The 19959-nt window shown below is 40.8% G+C and overlaps 1 protein-coding gene across 10 annotated transcripts in view; it reads left to right on the top strand.

Annotated features, from left to right (window-relative positions):
* The window catches only part of FAR2 (fatty acyl-CoA reductase 2), a 149776-nt gene that overhangs the window by 60541 nt on the left and 69276 nt on the right, over positions 1-19959 (top strand). For 9 of the 10 annotated variants that reach the window (XM_069806815.1, XM_069806810.1, XM_069806808.1 and 6 more), the window contains one exon: positions 5351-5585. In XM_069806815.1, the coding sequence (XP_069662916.1) occupies positions 5397-5585 (189 nt within the window). In that variant the 5' untranslated portion in view covers positions 5351-5396. Of the gene's footprint in view, positions 1-4156; positions 4305-5350; positions 5586-19959 lie in introns of those variants that run through there. The other variant, XM_069806811.1, reaches the window with a different exon arrangement.

The raw sequence follows: 19959 nt of genomic DNA, 5'->3' as shown, positions 1-19959 counted from the left end.
GTCATTAATTGTAATTTTAGTTGAAGCTGGTTCATTACATTTAATACGATGTCTGAATGACTCATCTGAACAGTCTGACCCTCTTGTTTACAGAAATTACGTTCCTGCATAAAGTTGTGAAAATGCACCAGACATGAGAAAACCTATCAAAACCAGACTAAGTAGAAAGAGATGACAGAGAGGCCGGTTGTGAATCTAGATGTATATTTACAGGCATACAGTCCTTTGCTCTTGCACAAAACTAATTTTTTTTTTTTTCATTCTATTCTGTTGAGTTGAAAAGGCAAATATCTCAACAGATGAGCTTCTGAAATGGCCGCTGTCCTAGTTGAGTAGGGCATGGAAATCTTAGTAGGGGTCCAGACCCTAGTGAAATATTAACCTGCTCCAGTCTATCCATCCTTCATTGCTTGTGCTCCATTTTGCCATCTCTCGTTAACGCTCTGCAGCCATGGACCTGCCCCGGGCAGCGGCAGGAGCAGCAGTCAATGAAGTTCAGATATTCATTTCCCTTCCCATGGCTATGGCTTTGATAGCAGTCTAACTCTTGGCATTACACCATTGTAATCTGAATGCAGATTTGGCATCATTGAAGTATGTGGAAGATGAGGACAGTGTATTAGTTGTTTTGTTAAGTATCAGCTCAATTGTATCTGCTCTTGGTGGGGGAAAGTTCTCCTTTACTCTTCAGTTGAGGATATGAGGGTTTTCTTTTGCAGGAGGAAAGTATCAGGTTGGTAGGATTCCCACCTTTCCCTTTGCTTCTCCTTTGGCATATGCCCCTGGCACAAGATCATGGCTTTCTTTGCAGTGCAGCGCTGTAGATCATCCTTTATGTCTGATCCAGAGGTGGCTGTTACAGGCATCAGTAACAGAGCTTTACCCTTAAAGCAGCTTGTGTACTTATGTCTGCAGATGCTCAGTGTGATTCCTGGCTGGCTGTCCAAAAGGTGGTTTTTTCACACTACAGTCAGAGATGAGTCAGCATCAGTGAGATGTGTACTGCTGCAAAGATGCTGCATTCAGTAATTCAGATGGCATCAGTGATTACTTTCCTGCTCTGATTAGTGCCTAAACGCTCAGAGTTGCCTGTAATTACTCACTTGAATTGGGCTTCAGGAAGCCCTTGTGTGGGCTTTTCTGCACAATTCAGTGGCTTTCTCTCCTCCACTCAGTTTTGGAAGAGACAGGACCCTTAGGCTCTGAAATAGCCTTTATCTTTCTTCACCTCAATAAGGGTCAACTCACTGCAACTGCTGACCATGGTTCAGACTTTGAATAGTTTTGTCTTACCAGACGCTTAATCCCTTGCAGCTTAATTGACTGGGAAATAGTTAATGCCCAGTATTGACTGTTTATTCCTTAAAATCAAAAACAAAGTTTAAGCTTCTGCAGGAGACATTTTTTCTTCATTTGACTGAGTGTAAAAAGTCAAAAAGCATGCATATAGTTCTCTCTATTTTGAAGTAGACATCCAAAGGGTCAGGTCAGTAGGCATTACTTGGATCATGCCCTTTGACCTTAGAAATCCTCTGGTTCCTTAAAATCTCCATACCTTCTTTAGTACTTCCTTTACAAAGGCCAAGCAAAATCAATTAAAACAGACAAGAATCAAGTTTGTTATAAAATCATACTCTTAAAAATATAAAAAACCCAAAGATAGTTCTGAAAAATAAAAAAGTCAAGTCAAGACTAAGTTGAAAGGAAAATCCCTTAGCAATCCTGAATAAACTAGAATCTGCTTTTGAATTTGGAACCTAGTAAAAGCCTCTTTAAATTTGCTTGGATAGTGGAGATTCAGGGATCTGTCTGAACATAGAAGATTGGAGCATTGTGGCTTTTGTGTCATGATTTCAAAATATCAGTTCGTTTGTACACATTAAACAAATACACAGATTTTCTTTGCTGGTAATTAGCATGACATCAGGTGGGTACAAGATTATTGTATTTTCTTCTAAAACTAACCCAGGAAAGGGAAAAAAAGTACTGCAAGTGGACACAAATCCGATCCTGCAATAAGCAAACACCATCTCATTCCTCATGGCTTTTTATCGTAGATGAGGCCCTTAGCAACTGGATCCAACTCTGAAACTGGCCCTGCGATCTATCTGCTGCCTGACTTGGACTGCTTTATTACAGAAAATAGAAAGGATGTGATTTTTATTACCTTTTCTTTTAACCCTATAGGGTTAAGCCAATGATCAAGAGGAACAGCAGATTGCCTTAGAAGTTCAGTTTTTCGTGGCTGTGTTTGATGCTTCCATTTTCATCATACCAGAATGGTTTGGGAGATGCAATTGTTTTCCTGACTTTTTGGAGTCAAATGTTCAAAATGGTCTCAGACTACATGGGGAAAAACTGTCAATTGTGTATGTAGTCCTTGCCAGAAATACTTAATGAAATGTGGCTGCACAGCCAATTTTAGGGATGCTTTCAAGTACTGTGCTATTTTTTTTTTATTTTTATTTTTTTTTACTATTCTAGCAGGCATTGAATGTCTGACCAAAACAAATGAAGCCCCATTTGGGTAACTCAAACAGAGAACCCACATGAAACAACATAATAAATTTATGTCCACATTTGGAAATATTAACAGTTATTTTTGCAGGAGTCTACAACTATAATGCAAAGCACTAATGTTTAGTGATGCAGGTTGGAAATGTTCTCTACAACTGAAGCATGGGAAGAGAGTTAATTCCTGTTAAACACTGTGGCAATCTCCAAGTTTGTGGTGCAAAGTACTTTATAAATGTACCATTTTTCTAGCAGAATATTAGGTGAGGTTAGGTAGATATGATCTTCAGAATACGAGTTCAAAGCAAGTATCCAGTGACTGGAAGTGGTCTTCCATTTCACCTTTTTGTTTCCTTATGTTCAGTATGATTTGTATGGCCTCTAGTGACTAAGGACTTCTTTCATTAATTCTTCTGCTTTGCAGGGCATGTGTCGGACCAAATTCTCTAACTCTTTTGTCACCTCCATCTTCATCTGGCTAAACTAATATCTACTTTTGGACTCACACACCATTTCACACACTTCCAGGTTCTGCAAGTTCCTGTCTTCCAATATCACTCAGTTTTTCTGAACCTGAATGAGATGTGACATTTTGTTATAAATAGGATTAATAGTTTAACCTGTTTGTTTAACTTCCCAAATGGCCAGCTCTTTAATAAGAACAGGTTTTAATAGGCCTAGCCGAGCCTGCTACATTCATTTAAATTGTAATCTAGGCCATATCTGAAAGTAGGCTAATACCCGAATTCACTGAGCCAGAATACCCACAGCTATTAATTTGTAAAATAGTGTCCCTCAGAAGTTATTCTGCTTGACCCAGTTTCTAAATTGGATGGCACACCTGATGATTTGTTATGGATAAAGAAATTTGGGGATTTTCATTTGTTTGATGCTATGGGCTGCAGTCCCAGGCAGCACTGGGAAAGAAGAGCAGTATTTTGTTGGACTTGAGTCCCTACTTTATGTGTCTGTGTCCATTAGAAATATACATTCAACATTTCCACGTAGCAGTACAGTGATTGTGAAAACACTGTAGATTGGTAGGAATGCAAAGTCAGGTCTGGGTAGATGGATCAGCTGTAGACCCGGATAATGACCGCAGACTGACACAGACCATGGATCACTTTTCACTGTTGTGAGTGGTAACGCCTTGGGGATCGCAGTTCAGCCAAGCACGTTCCTGAGTGTTGCCATGAACACAGTACACCTTGTAAGGGTTGATCCGTGGTGCTTCTCTTGATTCACATAGCTGGCGGTCAGTTTTCTGGGGTAAGATACCTCACTCCATCCTGAGGAAGGAATGCGCTGTAGGACAAGCTATATTTCTCTCATGTTCCCATGAGGTGAAGGGAATTTAACCTATCATCACATGTAGCCAAGGTTCTTACAGTACTTTAAACTCTTTGGTGTTGTTCATTTGTGTTGGTCCAAGCCAAGGACTCATTATATAAGATGTTTCTGTATGAAGGCTTGTGGTTTTTGCTCTAAGTTAGGCTACTTCACTGTCCCTGAATGGTTTACTAGGTTTCAGAAATGCAAAAGGGTTGGTGAGAGCAGGGAATCTTGGAAGACTGCAAAAATGCAGCAAATGCTGTATTTCTGTTTTGATGTGTTTGCATTTTATTAACATGCAGTTGACTCATCATGTGAGAAACTTGAAATGGCCAACAGTGTTTCTGAAGCTTCTGCAGGAGGAAGAGGTTTTTTTGGGGGTACTTGAAGATCATTGTCCTGGTTCTTGAATACTTGATCGACAGTGTTCTACTGTTCTTGTTTCTTTTTCTTTCAAAGTTAGTAAGCTTTTTTCAAAACATCGATTTGTATTTTTCATGAGCCTTTCCCTTGCCATGTAAATGGTTTGTGCATGCTGTGATCTGCAGCACTTCAAAGATAGGAGGGTTTTCTTTCCTTCCGTTAGTCTAACAGAGAGAGGGGCTATATTAAGAGGATTCAGTCCATCCTTGTTTGTCATTTAATCAACTTAAAGTTTGAATCGGGATGGCTGGGGACATGTAGGCCTGAAACCATTGTATCTAATTAAAATACTTAACTGGGACACTTCATGTGGGAGCCTAGTCATGTCAGCTCCCTTATATAGTCAGTGGATCTCCAAAGGGCAGTTCGAACAAGCTAAACTCTCCAGGGCAAGCATATGACATCTATGTTCCTTAGAGTCAAACGGGATGAATTTTGGCTTTAACAGCCAATAGTGGGTGATGACCTACACACAGGAGCGTGGTGTTGCAGAGCAATGTCATTGCACTATATCTTCCGTGAAGAAGAGCTTTCTTCATGGTTTTATTCCAAGTCAAGAGAACAGGAAAAGACTGAGCATGTTGCTGTGTGATAGCTGACAAGAAATGCAACAGCTTGGCACAGTGGAATTAAAGTGGAAAACACAGCATTTGTACCTGCAGTGTTTGTGAGGAGATCTGTTTCTACTTTGTCTTGTAGGGATAACTGCATATCTTCATGGCTGCCACTTCACAGTGTAGGAGATAAATGCTATTCAACACTGCAGTGAGCATCTACTGCTAGGAGTCTCAGACAGCACAAGTTATGTTCTAAATGGTGACTGCTGGGTGCAGCTATGGTATAATATGGAGAATAAGGCTGAGCTTGATTTTTTAAGCTTCTCAGATTAACCTTTTTAATTTTTGTGGTTTATTTTCATAATAAAGGCTGTTTAAAAAAACATCTTCTAAATTGCCATTGACTGAACTAATGTGAGCTGCTATAGCTGACTAGGAAAAGTTATCTCAGACTGTAGCTCCCAAATAACTGATCTATGTCTTGACTCAAAAGCCCTTAAAGCTTTATTTCTGCATCTTCTCAGGTACCTCCTGCAGGAAGTTAAAGGAAGGACAGAACAAGAAAGCACCATGTCTTCAGTCTCAGCTTATTACAATGGAAAGACCGTACTTATCACAGGAGCTACAGGTTTCATGGGCAAAGTACTGGTGGAAAAGCTTCTGCGCTCCAGCCCTGAAGTAAAAGCAGTTTATATACTTGTCAGGCCAAAGGCTGGACAATCAATGCAAGAGAGAGTGGCCAACATGTTGAAATGCAAGGTAAGTTTCTATATTTTATTCTAGAGTCTAATCTGAAATCCATTTAGCTGGGTGAAGCAAAGGACTTCTGTTAAAGAACAAAATACCATCTTCTGCTGTAACCATTGTATATTTTCGTTGTGTCTAAAACAAACAAACAAATTGTACATGAATGAACCTGGATCTGTCTGATTTTGATAGGTGATGCAGCATTTTACACTGTAGTGATGTAATTGTTTTTCTTCCTTTTTGCATTGCTGTTTGTTGTGAATTAATTTTTTCAAAAGCATGTTAACTTAGGAAATTTCCTTTTTACAAGAAGAGCGGCACTTTGCTTTCGTAAACTTTTCCTTCCACCACTTTCAAAACTTAATATTCGAACATTAGCATTCAAAAATAAAGCTGAGTGTGAGCTCATCACACCCTACTCCTTGCCCTTACTGGGGCATTAAATTCATTTCATAAGACTAAGCCTAGTGGCAATGTATAGTGGGCAGTGCATTGCTGCAGTACACTAGGGCATCTGCCGTCTTCTGATGTCAGCTCCAGTTTAACCTTATTTATGAAGTGTTAAAATGCTGCTGCATTTGTAAAGGGTGTTTTCCAAAGCTGCCTGCAGCAGAACAGGAAGGCTAAGAGAAACCTGAGTTGAAGACCAAACCTGTGTGAGCTCCACCCATGTGGCTTGTTTCTGTTGAACTTTTAGCTTGCCACCCCGGTGAGGAAATCCAGTTCTCTAGTGTCAAGAAGGATGTCAAAGCCCTTTGCTGCATTTAATGTAAAGATTTGTAAGTAGAAACTGCTAGACCACTTATCTAGAGTGGACTTGGCCTGAGGACCTCAAGGTCTTCAGGAGCTTAGGCCAGTGGTGAGGTCATGAACTTGCTCAGACTCCTCTAGCTATGGTAAGTGCCAGAGTTCAAGCCAACGCTAACTGCTGGTGTGAATTTGTACATAGCTGATGTGAAATGAGGGGAAGGGACAGATCTGGCCCTAGTACGCAAGGAATTACTTGGAATTAATCTGAGAAGTGTCAACATATCTTTAGAGTATTGGTCTAAAGCTTTGAACAAGACTTGACTGGAAAAGTACTCCTCCCCCTCCTACTGGAGTTAGAGGTAAAATAGGTCTATAGATAACTTAGCAATAAGTAAGTCTTGGAGAAGGCATGCATTTTTCCTCCTAACATTTTGAGGCATCAAACTAGAAAAGTCTTAAGTATGTCCAACAACAGAGTTTGATTTTTTTTTTTTTTTGGTGTGTTTTCAACAGAGGGTAGGTTATTTTCAAATTCAGGAAAATTTGTGAGTGATATAAGAGGAAAATATTGCATTGGTTGCTTTTTGCAAGTCTGTCAAGTGCAGAATTTTTCATTACTTTTCCTTTTAATGAACACTTTTCAGCTGTTTCTACAGCTTTCATCACTGAAGGCTGTGGGTAATGGTTTTCATCATCAAAAACAAAATCCCATATGCGGTGTGTTTGCATAGTTTTTTGCCCCCCCTCCCCCTTTTTTTTTTAAACCACTAAGAAAATGACAAACCTAGCTATTTTTCAGGACCTCTATAGGCTTTATTTGCATTTTATGTATAAATATTACTGGCTTATCTCTTCTGTTGGCCAACACTGCTTAGTGTTGTTAGCTCTAGGTGAGGTTCCCCAGTAGGTGTTTTATTGTTGCAGCTGTGCTAGATGTACCCTTTTTTCTCCTAGCATGTGTCAGCAGTTTTAGACATGCTAACAGCAAATAGGACTTGATAACCTCTCCTTGAACCTTTGACAGCCTGCTTCAATGTGTTTCAATGAACAAAAGAAGGAGGCGAGTCTCTAAGGTAGGCTGCTGCAGCCTTGAAATAAAAACTCTAGGAGTATGCTCACAACTCATTCAGGTCCCCTCAAGGAAGAAGGTGACTTTTTTGATGCTGATCTTTTTAAAATAAACCAAAAATACTTCCCTAAGGCAGAAACCCGACTGTTCAAAGGTTATTTCCATGTGAAAACATTGACAACCTTTGTTTTTTTCTAGATGTGAAACTGTTAATTCCAGCAACTGGTAATTTCATGGCAGACGAAGAGGGCAAGAAACAGTATTGTTAACATTTTTGCAGATTGTTTCCAGTTACATTTGCTGTATGCCTTTAAGCCACATAATCAGTTATTCACAATCTAGAGACTACACTTTCATTTACAGTTGTGGTTTGCATTCTTCAGTTTGGGAAACCCCTGAGCTATATAACAAATAAAAATGCAGCAAAAGCTTACTCCAAGTCTTAAGGCAACATTTGCATTTGACACTCCTGATCATAATCACTGATGAAGATTGCATCTATTTGAGTAAGCACAGGAAAATTCAGAATAAAATCCTTTCTCTTCCTTACATGTATGTATATATTCTAATCTGTACTGCATAATTATTCTTTTCCCCCACAAACTGTTGGATTTAATGCAATACAGTATTGCTATCTGGTTTTAGGTGAAAATATTTCTAGTTTTGTATTCTACCCTATGTAATCTTCTCTACTGACCGATCATACATTCACTTTGCAAGTAGCTCTTTCTTCTTTTACATTATGTTTTGACCAGTATTATCCTCTGGAGTTTCTCATTTTCACATCCAGAAGAGAAGTATCCCAGGAAACAGAGGGATAGAGAAAAACAGGTTGCCAGCTTCTAAATATTCTAAACAAACAGATAAAGGTAGTATTTGGGATGAAATAAGATGAAAGCAGAGAAGTAGATTGGCAGGAATTAGTTGCACTGCATAATGCTTAGGTCCTTCAGGTAAGGTCCTCTGGGGACTCCTGATTTTTTGATAGTACTTAACAATATTAGAAAAGAAATTGCCTGTAATTTTTTCATCTCTCTTCATATATCTCTGTGAAATTTTTTGTGGTTTCTATCATTGTATGTACAGGGGCTTAAACTTTGAGGTGTCACATTTGTGAACTGTCTTGTTCACAGTGTGTACATGTGAATATGCTGAAAGATGACTCCATAAAAAAGCATCCATAAAAAAGCATCTGTAAGTTACAAAAAGGTGCTGAGGTGTGAAGGGGCAAAATACCTTGGTTTGTGCTTTTCGATGTTTATTACATGCAATTTTTCAAACTCAACGCAACATGAAGAGTAATTATAAAAAATAATTTGGGCAGAAATCAGAATTTTTCCACTGTATTCTGGAGTAGCTGAACACATGGCATTGAAATGTGATATAATGCTGGTTTTCCTCAGATCTTGTAAAATTAGTTTTACATGAAGATGCGTTATTGCATTAATATGAAATGTATAATGAACAGATACTCAATTATCTCAGCATCAACTCCAAAATGAGCATGTGCATTGAGGAATGTGTGGTGCTTGGTGACCTTGCCTATTTATGAAAGGAGATGTTCTATTTTCCAGCAGTGAGTCCCTAAGGGAATCAAGCTATTACCCTGTGCTTAATGAAATGCCATGTCTGCATGGCACAGAGCGCAGCTGTTATACAAAACCCTAAATTTCAGTATTGGCTTCACCCCAGATGTGTCCATCGATGTGGATCACAAGGCAAAGCTTGACAGTGCTGTTTACTCATTAGTTGATGGGAGGTGTATATTTATCAGAAGTAGGGAATTGTTTCAAGGAGTATTGTTTGTTGTCTGATCCCTCCGTGCGCAAAAATAGGCAGGAATGCTTGGAGGGGTTGTCTCAGATTCCCTGGAGAGCTGTTACTGGGCTAACGCTGAGTCACTGGTTGTAGCTTTCACGTTGTCCCTGGGAGAGCAGAGCTTTTTCCATGCTCTGCATGCAGTGAACCAAGGCTGCTTGCTGCTGCCAGGCTGTTTCTCAGATCTATTTGTTCAGTGCTCCTAATTAGAAAGATCAGTTAAAGTGGGGAGTGGAAAAGACTCTTGTTAATGTCTCTGATAATTCAGAGAGAAAATGGGGAGGCTGTGAGGCTGCTGAAAATGGGGAGCAAATATTGCTGGGTCTGACCAGAAATCCTGTAAAATGCTACTGCTTTTTTCATGATGTCCAACCACAGTTAACCCTTATGCTTAACCCTTATAGTTACGGTGGATGGTACAGATAGACCTTCTCTTCCCTGCAAAGCTTTGTCTGGAACTACACATTATGATGGGACTGACCACTGAAAACAGCAGCAGTCCAGTGTTATGAGACACCTTTGCCTCTTCAGTATTTCCTTGTCAAGTATGCTACGCTTATCATCAAATATACAGCAAGACCCTCCTGTAACGCTATAAATTTCACCAAATCATGCCAGAATTCTCTTTTTCCACCTCCGTTGACTATCCCTTTCTCCACTCCCTTGCTCATGTGCCTTGCTCATCACCATAAGCAGTAAAAGTTCTCCACGCCAAATCAGTGCAGTGTCACTCCCTCTGGAACAGCAGCCCCTAAATCTGCTGCGACCACTACAGTGGTGCCTGGATCAGTACCTGGATCAGAGTAATGAGGTTTTTTGGTTGATGGAACGGGATCCCACTTGCTCAGTAAGAGGTCTGGAAACTGCTAATTGGAGTGGAACAGAACTGAAGATGTTTTCTAGTTTAGTATTTACGTAGATTTGCCTCACTTTTGTCAGTAGATTATCAGAAATAACTCTGGTATTTGTGTACCAAAGGAACAAATCTGTCATTTTAGCAAACATTTATTTCTTACTTGACCCCATGATTTGTAAACCATGTGGTAGAGAGGAGCTAAATCTTAAGGGCAGTAACATAGCTGACATAAATGCAGGCAAGGGTCTTGAACCATTCTGTTCCTCTTTCCTAAGCTAACACCATCTGTTGCCTTGTTCCATTTCATTTCTTTTTCTTCTACAACTTGTGTTTCTGTTTGAAGAAGGCTGGTAAGGTTTTGCTTTATATGTTAGCGGCTAATAGCCTGCTTCCTACAGCACAAGGAAGGGCTGACAAGACAGCTGGTGCTTCCAGCAAGATAACCTTTCACAGTGGACAAAAAAGAAGCCACCATTAGTCCTGAGCCCAAGACGCACTCACATACCCCTGGTGTCACTTTCTGCTGTTGGATGTTTGCAGCCGTGCTGCTGCTGCTGCTCCTTGGCTCTAGGCTCAGCTGGAATATGGGCATCTGGAACAAGCAAAGTGCAATGATACAGTCTTTTCTGGGTGCTGCGCCAAAGCTGCAGCCTTGTATGGTGACAGCTCCTCCTCATTTGATGGACATCCAACCCGTGTCATGACTCAGGGTGTAGAATCTCACCCGTCAGCTTTCAGCTAAGTTGGAAGATCTGGCAGGCCTACCTACTCTTTCATCTGTTCCACATGCAAAGCCATGCCTACCAGGGGCCTAATGGAGAAGCTGAGAAGCACAAAGGCCCACCTTATTATCAATTAGCATCAGTAGAACTTGGTTTCCTACAGCTCCTTTCTCTGGAAGTGCAGCTAGTTGGAAATGGCGAGGGGGTTAAAGTTGGGTTTTTTTAATGCATACTCAGATGTCAGAGGAGAAACCATGATAAGAGGAAGAGGGAAAGAAAGGTGGTGGTTGCAATTGTGTCCTCCGTTCCATCAGTCAGATAAATTCAGGCTGCAGTCTGCTGAGGAAGAAAGAATGTCTTTGTGTGACTGAGACAATTCCCAGAGAAAATAGGCTCATTGCACAGTTTCGTAGTCATAATGCAGTTTCCATCACTACTTAGTATACATGGATGCTGCACAGTAATTTAAAATTTCTCCACACACTATGTAAGTTGATCAGGGATGCATTCAGAGTTATGGATTTATAACAGCCCTAAATCTTTGCTGTGTGTCTTTCGTTACACTTAAACGTGACTAATGACAGTATTAGAAATAACAATAACTATACTTTTCAGTATATAATGTATTTCTTTGCTAAAAGTTTTCAATGTGTCTGGTGAGTCTGATTCATTTCATTGGCATTTTGCAGACTGATTCCCTTCGGGATACTTTAATTTAGAAATGTTAGAAATGGAGCACCCCAGATCAATAGTCAGTTTGAAAATGCTTGCATATTTGAAAACGTGTTGCTGTGTCCATACTCCTTTTCTTAGGGCCGCAAACTTGTTCTGTAAGGTTCTACGTACATACAAAAGCAGGCATGAAAAAAATGTGGAGAGGCATCTATACACCATTCTCAAAAGATGAGCCCTCATTTTTTTAATGAAGCTGGAGAGAAAATGTGGGTGACAGGATTGTGATGCAAATTAGACATCCAGGGACAGAGAGAGGAAGCAGTTAAATAATGAGTTGGTGATATTGCTAAGAAAGGACTTATGTTTTAGTTATGAGAAGTTACAATGAACATCAAGTCATCCAAAAGGAGGGACGTCAGCTAAGTTCAAAGATGGCAGAGAGAGACAGAAGTGGGTCAGGAACAGCAGAGTAAGGGGATAAATTTATGACATAATGGTGACACCAGTGGAAATCTTAGTAATGGAGGAAAAACAGTACAGACACACAAGATACAAGAACAAATAAAAGGCTGCAGTAATATGAAAACTTCTGAAGAAATCCCAAAGAAACAATTAGAGGAAAAAAGAGAAGACAGCAGGTCTGCAGAGGCTATCAGAGATAACATTCAGAAAAAAAGAGTTTGTAAAAAGCATCAGAAGGAAAAGTGTGAAGAGTAGGCCATTATCATTGGTGAAAGTCAGGGCAAGGAACTGGAAGAGAATGGGGTTGAGGAGCTAGGTGGAGGAAGAAAGTAATGGAGGACTACAAGAGGATGTTGGTGGGGATGAGGGAGAAGAGGAAACCTTCTTTTCTCATATTGATATATGATAAATCTTATTTGCCTTATGTTGGCGTTCAGGAGCCATAGTTATGCAAGCACAGGTCTTTGTCCAAAAAGTCTTTCAGTCTGAATGAAAAGCCTGGTAAGGTCATGAGCAGAAAGGAGAGAAGTAGTTTAGGGTGATCAGAGAGCCCATGGGAGTGAATCAACACCATGACTTTTGAATTATAAGAAGGATTGTGCCTGATTTAAAGCCAAAACCCTTGTACCTGTCATATAGCCCTGTTGAATTAATCATTTCTCCTATATCAATGTGATCAGTCAATGTTTTCCTGCTTATCCCAAATTTTGCTAAATATGTTAATCTTCATTGAGCTTTTAGGAGCATGGGAGAGGAGTTTCTAGGCCTTATTTAAAACAGTCTGTAAAAGAAGTCTTTCATCTTTCAGTTAGATGTTACTTTTATTTTTTTTTGTGATCAGTTATTTAAACAGCGAAGTAATTTTTGACGAGTATCTGTTGAACAACACAGAAGTTCTTCTCTACCCCTCAGTCTTAATTGCATTGCAGAACAGAAGAAGTTAAGTATGAGAGCCGCCCATCCTGTTCTCTCTTCTGTGCAGTTCCTGAAAGTTATGCAGAACTAATATTTTATTTTGCAGAACAAGCTCTAAACTCTGCTTCCTTTGTCTTGTTAAGTTGTCCAGTTTCTCTTTTGCTCTCTGCCTGTGTCATGACATCATGTAGACATCCCTGTGGCCTGGGTAATTCTCTGTTCCTCCCAGCCGCTAACATCAAGAGTCTGAAAGAGGTACTCTTCTCCAGTTTCAGGGGAAAATAAAGTCTCCTTCTTGTCTTCTAATTAAGATCAGTCTTTGATACTGTCACAGTACAGTAGCTATTCCCAGGAAATTTCATCTCCTATTTTAATCAGTAGGGGATATGATAAAACCTCTGTAGCGTCCTTTACTATATAAAAAATAATAATTCCATTCTCTGCAGTTTCAGCTAGTTTTTTATACGCTTGAAAATGCAAATCGCTTTTGTTTCTAACTTGTTTTCACACTCCTCTCTCGGAACCTTTTCACAGGATCACAGAATTGCCGAGGTTGACAGGGACCTCTGGAGATTGTCCAGTCGAGCCTCCTGCTCAGAGCAGGTCAGATAGAGCTGGTTGCCCAGGACCACGTCCAGCTGGGTGTTGAATGCCCGAGGAGGGAGACTACACAACCTATCCGGGCACCTGTGCCAGTGCTCCATCGCTCTCACAGTAAAAAAGTGTTTTCTTCTATTCAGGCAGAATTTCATGTGGTTTCATCTTTCGCCCATTGTCTCTTGTCCTGTCACTGGATACCCCTGAGAAGAGCCTGGCTCCACCTTCTTCTTTACTCCCTGCTATCAGGTATTTATAAACATTGGTGAGATACCCCTAAGCTTTTTCTTCTGAAGGCTGAACAGTCCCAGCTCTCTCAGCCTTTCCTCATAGGAGAGCTGCTCCAGTCACTTCATCATCTTCGTGGCCCCTTACTGGACTTGCACCAGTATGTCCATCTCTCTCTTGTGCTGTGCATTCCACAACTGGACACTGCTCTCCAGATGCGGCCTCACCAGTGCTAAATAACAGGGAAGGTTAATCATTTGGTCGTTGCTGCTGGCAGTCAAGTGTTGGGCTAATCAGTTCTGAAGTGCCTCCTTCGGAGGAGGAAAACTCCATCCATGAAATCTGACTTCCAGAGCATAGATAGATTCTCTTAACAGTAGCAACAGAGGCAGAAGAGACTGTCACCAGGAGTTTCAGAGTATTCTGTAGGCATAGGCCAAGACTGAAATACTATTTTTTCTATCTATATGTGTTTGAAGCACAAATAAGTTATAGAATCATAGAATCTTTTAGGTTGGAAAAGACCCTTAAGATCATCGAGTCCAACCGCTAACCTAACACTGCCAAGTCCACCACTAAACCATGTCCCTAAGCACCACATCCACACATCTTTTAAATACCTCCAGGGATGGTGACTCAACTATTTCCCTGGGCAGCCTGTTCCAGTGCTTGACAACCCTTTCGGTGAAGAAATTTTTCCTAATATCCAATCTAAACCTCCCCTGGTGCAACTTGAGGTCATTTCCTCTAGTCCCATTGCTTGTTGCCTGGGAGAAGAGACCGACCCCCACCTCACTACAACCTCCTTTCAGGTAGTTGTAGAGAGCGATAAGGTCTCCCCTCAGTCTCCTCTTCTCCAGACTAAACAACCCCAGTTCCCTCAGCCGCTCCTCATAAGACTTGTGCTCTGGACCCTTCACAAAGGCATTTCCCACTGCGAGAAGCTGGGTCCCTTATTACGTGGCTTCTCCTTGTACTTCTGCTTGAATCTCTCCCTGAAACATGAGGCTCTGGTCACTTACAGATGCAGTTCTCCAGTGTTATCAAAATGATTCCTGCTGATGTTGTCCCTTAAAAGCAGAACTCATAGTACCTGGAAGCTCTAGGAAGGATTATGACCTAATTGTGTGATGCATTGTCTTTTATTACAAGTGATACTGCTGAAATACAGACGAGCCATGGGGTCTGCTGGTTGTCTGCTAGTCACAAGCTCTGCTGGGTGGTACAGAATACAAACCTCAGTTTTGTCACCACCAAGGAGAGTTCACAGCTTAATGCTCCAGCTTTGCAAACTGTCTTCAGTAATTCAGCTCCTGGGGGTATTTGCAGTAGTAAAGTCAACTTGTGTTTCTTTTCTTAAAATAGACTGCAATTTTCAATTTACTCCAGTTATACATTACTTGCAACAGGTGCACAATAAATCAGAATGAAATTAAGATTGTTTAATTGACATAAAATACTAAATGAAAAACAAGGATACAGTGCTAAATGAAACTGTGGAAGCAAGGTGAATTATTCTCGAATGAGTAATTTCTTGAAAGCAAAATGCTTCACAGTTCATTTCAAGAGCGTTTGTCTTTCATTTTGTGAATTAAAATGTTTTGGTGTCCAAACCTGCCACATCCGTTTCCTCACCTTTCACTCAAAACAGCTGTTAGAAGCGTTGATGTGGCACATCCACCGCGACTGGCAGAGTGACACTAACACCGATACTTGTCCAGGTGCTCAGGCACTTGCAAGACAAACCCAGCGTGAAGTATGGTGGCCACCATCACTGTCTGACCAGAGGCCACCTGCCCGGCAGCGGCTGCCATCTCAGCAGAGCACTGCCTTGCAGCCCTTGCTGTGCAGAAACTCCATCTCTCGTACCAGCCTCTTATCACGAGGTGCATGTGACCTTTGCTAGGTGTATGCACAGAAAATACGTCTCGTGCAAAGGGTCTAGCAAGATCTCTTTCTGGAGCTCAGCGTTCTATGCGCCTACTTGCTTGGCTGCAACAGCAAGGAGGTTAATGGTTTCTGTCTTTCATGTCATTCTACACAAACACTCACGACCTACAGAATGATATGTAAAAGCTGGCCTTCATTTTTCTCTTTACTTCTTGGTTTCATGCAACTTTTCCTTGGCTTGGACTGGAATCACAATAAATCATCAGATTTCAAAAGGGGTTTTTGGTTGGTTGGTTTTTTATTTTAGATCACTTCATGATGTTAAGTAGATCATGATCTAAACAGCAACACTTCCAGGGGAGAATACAGAGCCTCAAATATAAACGTTCCAGAAAAATCCCTCTAGCTAATGCATGTGTTGCTAGTGCAATAAAGTAAAAAAAAAGAAAGGAGAAATCTCAGTTTCATATTAGATATCTAACAAGAGACTATGCACAAGTTTCAATATAAATATTCAAGTACTCTGCTAAATTTGTAAAGACATCGTGGCTAATTTTATGCAGCTCTTTGAGAACTCTGATGGTCAGGGACCTCATTTTAGCCAAGGAAAATTATGGATGAGCTTCTTATGCAGTAAACACAAAACTGTGCTCTGCAGTCCAATTAATAGATACCATTTGTATACACACAAATGCATACATATGCATAAAGGTCCTCTCTTTCAAGCTAGCAGTTTTTGTTTTATTTAATGGTGGATATGCCAAGGGATTCATGTGTTAGTGATGACGTCTGCAGTGAAGAATTCTGCCAGCTGATAAATAACAAAATAAAGAAAGGTTCAGCCCTTGAAGCAAATGAGCAGTGCGTTTAGAATGATGCAATTTTAAAAACCCTCAAAGGTAAGATTTTCTCTTGTCAGTAACAGCCTAGAGGTTACAGTCAGGCTGCATTTGCTACCATACATAAAATGAAATGTGGCTTTAGTTCTCCATAAGCAGTGATATTTTGGACACTTGTAGCCTGTATCTACTTCACAATATTTTTTCTTTGATGTGCAAGGGTGTCTTACAGAAGAAGGAGGGAACCTCATCAGGGAGTTAGCAAACTAAGATTGCAGTTGAGTCACAACTTTAAAGGATCTTCATAACATTGCTTGAATTTGCATTTATGCCTGTGTGCTTTCTGGTTTGCAGCCAAGGCCCAGTTCCTGAAATCAGTAGAATTTCTCTTGGTATCTTCGTTTAGCTTTGGTTGAGTATCTCATGAAGGGTGGATTTCAAAGAGGTGATGGGCCCAAATAAGTAATTTACAGTTGTCCTTTCAGTTCTATGTCATTGTGTTGGTTTTTCTTTTTGTTCTGGATAATTTTGTTTCTTACAGAAAAAATGCGTGTATGAGTTTGATTTCACTGCCAATATTTCAACTTCAGATGATGGTGACTTAAACATAGTAAGAAGTGCTTGATACAGGAATGTAAATGCAGTTATTCACTGTTCTGTATCTGGGAGACCATTCCTGCCTGACTCCAGCCTAAAAGCCTTCGAGGATAGGCAAGCTAGACAGTTTCTGGGTTTGGAAGCTGCCAAAACCAGGAAGCAATGGTTTTATTGGTACTGCTGACTCTCATACACTTCTTTTGCCCATGTGATTGCATCTGAACTTGGCCTCGTGTGTCAAGTTGGAAATGGAAACAGTATCCTAATATTAGATTTTTGCAAGTGAGTAAAGGTAAGATTTAGATTCTCTAATCCACAAAATTCACTTTTATGCTAGTCAGAGATCTCTCCATCCAGAAAATTGTCCCTTTTTGGATGTTGGTTTTCTTGCCAGCAGAAAGCTTTCAGCATCACCACCACTGCTGTCTGCATATGCTAAGTGGTAAGTCAAGGAAGCGAGAGTGTGTGCATTAGAGGTATGGAAGAAACGTGGTGCAGGGGAGGGTGATTGTAAAGAGTTCAGCATGGCATTTTCAAAGAGGACAGGAAAAGTACAAAGAGCATTGAAAAGAAAAGCTCCACTCCACAGGCTTGAGAGTTTACATCAGTAACAGAAATCAGAGCTGTTTCCCAGCAGCTTTTGCTGGCATCAAGAAAGATGGAGCGACATCATTAGAGAAGTCCTGTTGGGCATCCTTTGTAACCCTCCGATTTCTCCTGTATCCTGGTTTTGTTCAGGCACATAGGAGAGCTGAGCTTTTAGGCAGCTGCACAGCATGCTTTGTGTTCATGATTTTGCCAAGTGACCCGTTCACCAACAAGGCCTTCAGCAAACATGTTTTTAAACAATGTTTGTCGTTTTGCTGGAGCCCGTGACTTGGCTCTTGACGTGTGCGAGTTGGCATGATTCCTTTTTGGGCTGTTGCACTTCAGAACCACTCTGGACGCCGACGGAGCTGCTCATGTGCCAAAGCTCATACGCGGGCTTGGGTTCTTTGCTTTGAATTGGGGCTGAATAAGGACACCTAACCTCAGGCAACCTCTCTTGGGAACATCTTGGCCTGCAAATCATAGTTAAGAATGGAGGCTTATCGTTTTGTTAAGCGGGTAGGTAATGGAGCTATCAGTCAGCACCCAAAGAGCAGAATTTGCTATTTGGTCATTCAGCAAAATATAAGGTTAACTCATGTTTCATCCTTCATGTCTGATTTTATTACATTCTATCCCCAGCTGCTTCTTAAAGCTTTTCTCTTTTCCTAAATTTAACTCCAGCTGTCCTTACCTGTAGTTTTTCTTATCTAGCAGCTGGCTATGACTGAGTGATGGATGCTAAAACCAATTTTATGTCAGAAGACCTTGCAAAGAAATAAAGTTTGTTGTGAAAAAAACATTGCCGTTTAAGAAGAAATCTTAAGTGGGGCAGAGTCTTTAATCTTCTGTTTTGACTTCCCAGTTAAAACCCTCAGACCTGATCACTGGATAATACCTTCTACAAAGAAAGTTGTTAAAATACTGGGGAGATGGGGGGAATGCTCTGAGCCTTAGGACCTCTAAGACAGAGCTTCCACTTGTGACACAGTGGTACGTCTTGATGCGCACAGTCTGGAGCATTTGATCTTCTAGGTGTCCTGCCTGCAAAGAAGAGTCGCTGGCTCATGCATCATCCTCCTCCCAGTCCCTGTCTTTGAGCTGCGACTGGAAAAGTGAAAACAAATTCAAGGTATCCTTGTATACCAGAATGCCATGATTGCCAGAAGGCGCTCATAAGGCTTTTCATACCGGTACTGACTGCTGCATTATGTTCCAAACAATTGACCTTAAAATTGATCCTCCAGAAGATCATATAGTTTAAAAGTTTGCTGAAGGTCACCTTCAACTGCAGTTTACCCTAGCAAATCCAGCCTGCTGTTTTTATTTCATTCACCAGACTCATTAGGACTGCCAAGTATATTAGGTAGAAAGCTTTAAAAAAATTGTGATGTTCCAAATCGCATCATTGCATACACAAATAAAAATGTCTGACTTGTGCCAAGGAACCCAAGTGTGAAAATTGGGTGTTGGTAATTTTCTGGGGGCTTGTATTAGGCCTTTTGTTTTCTTTTAAGGGAGCTGGGGGTGGGACTATTATTAGTGTTAGCCCGTTGTAAATGAATTTTGCTTCTTGAAAGAAAAAACTGCTGTGGCGAAGCAGCTCTTCCATTCATAGTTAAATGTGAATGATGGTGTGATTGTGAGCAGCAACTGACTGACTGCAGCCAAACATTCAGCGTGAGCTGGTCTGATTTTGCAGAGGGGAACCATGCTAATTCTGTGAACAGGGGTGATTCGCTGCCACACTCTGGACTGTGGAGGTGGCAGTCCAGAACCTGTTGTTTGTGACCAGACTTGTGTTTGATCTGGAGTTGGCATAGGGAAAGGATTACTGGTCTAGCTAAATATTTTTAAGATCAAGGCATGCCTTACGCACTCTGTCAAAAATTATCATTAGACTGATTTTTGATCCTATATTTGTTTAGTTACTGTAAGCTTCCACTTTAAAAATCCTAACTGTAAGATGACTGCTTCCAAGGTGTACTTCTGGGATTAAATGTTTTCCTACATCGTAGCCCCTAGCACCACGCCGTGCCAGGTGGCACTTCGTGTGAGTTTGATGGGGTTTTGTGCATCTCTGTTCCTGCCTGACTGTCACAGCTTGTGCCTGTACTTCTCCCAAGATAGAATTACATGATTTCCCATGGTTTTATTGTCCTGCGTGTTTATGTCACCTTACCACAGAAAGTTACAATGCCTGCAAATCTGCTGGGAACCTGCAGCAAGCAAAGTGACACTGGCTTCTAAGCAAGTCTGATATGATCTACAGCTGCTGTGGTTACTGACATGGATTGTGCTGGTGGAGGCTGTGATGCTGAGGTACCTGAAGAAGAGTCTGGGTATTGCGATGACAAATATTTTATGAGCCTTGCAGTAT

Source organism: Haliaeetus albicilla, chromosome 19 (assembly GCF_947461875.1).
Source record: "Haliaeetus albicilla chromosome 19, bHalAlb1.1, whole genome shotgun sequence".
Lineage (NCBI taxonomy): Eukaryota > Metazoa > Chordata > Aves > Accipitriformes > Accipitridae > Haliaeetus > Haliaeetus albicilla.
The sequence above is the reverse complement of the archived record's forward strand: the minus strand, read 5'-3'. Positions and strand labels throughout refer to the sequence as shown.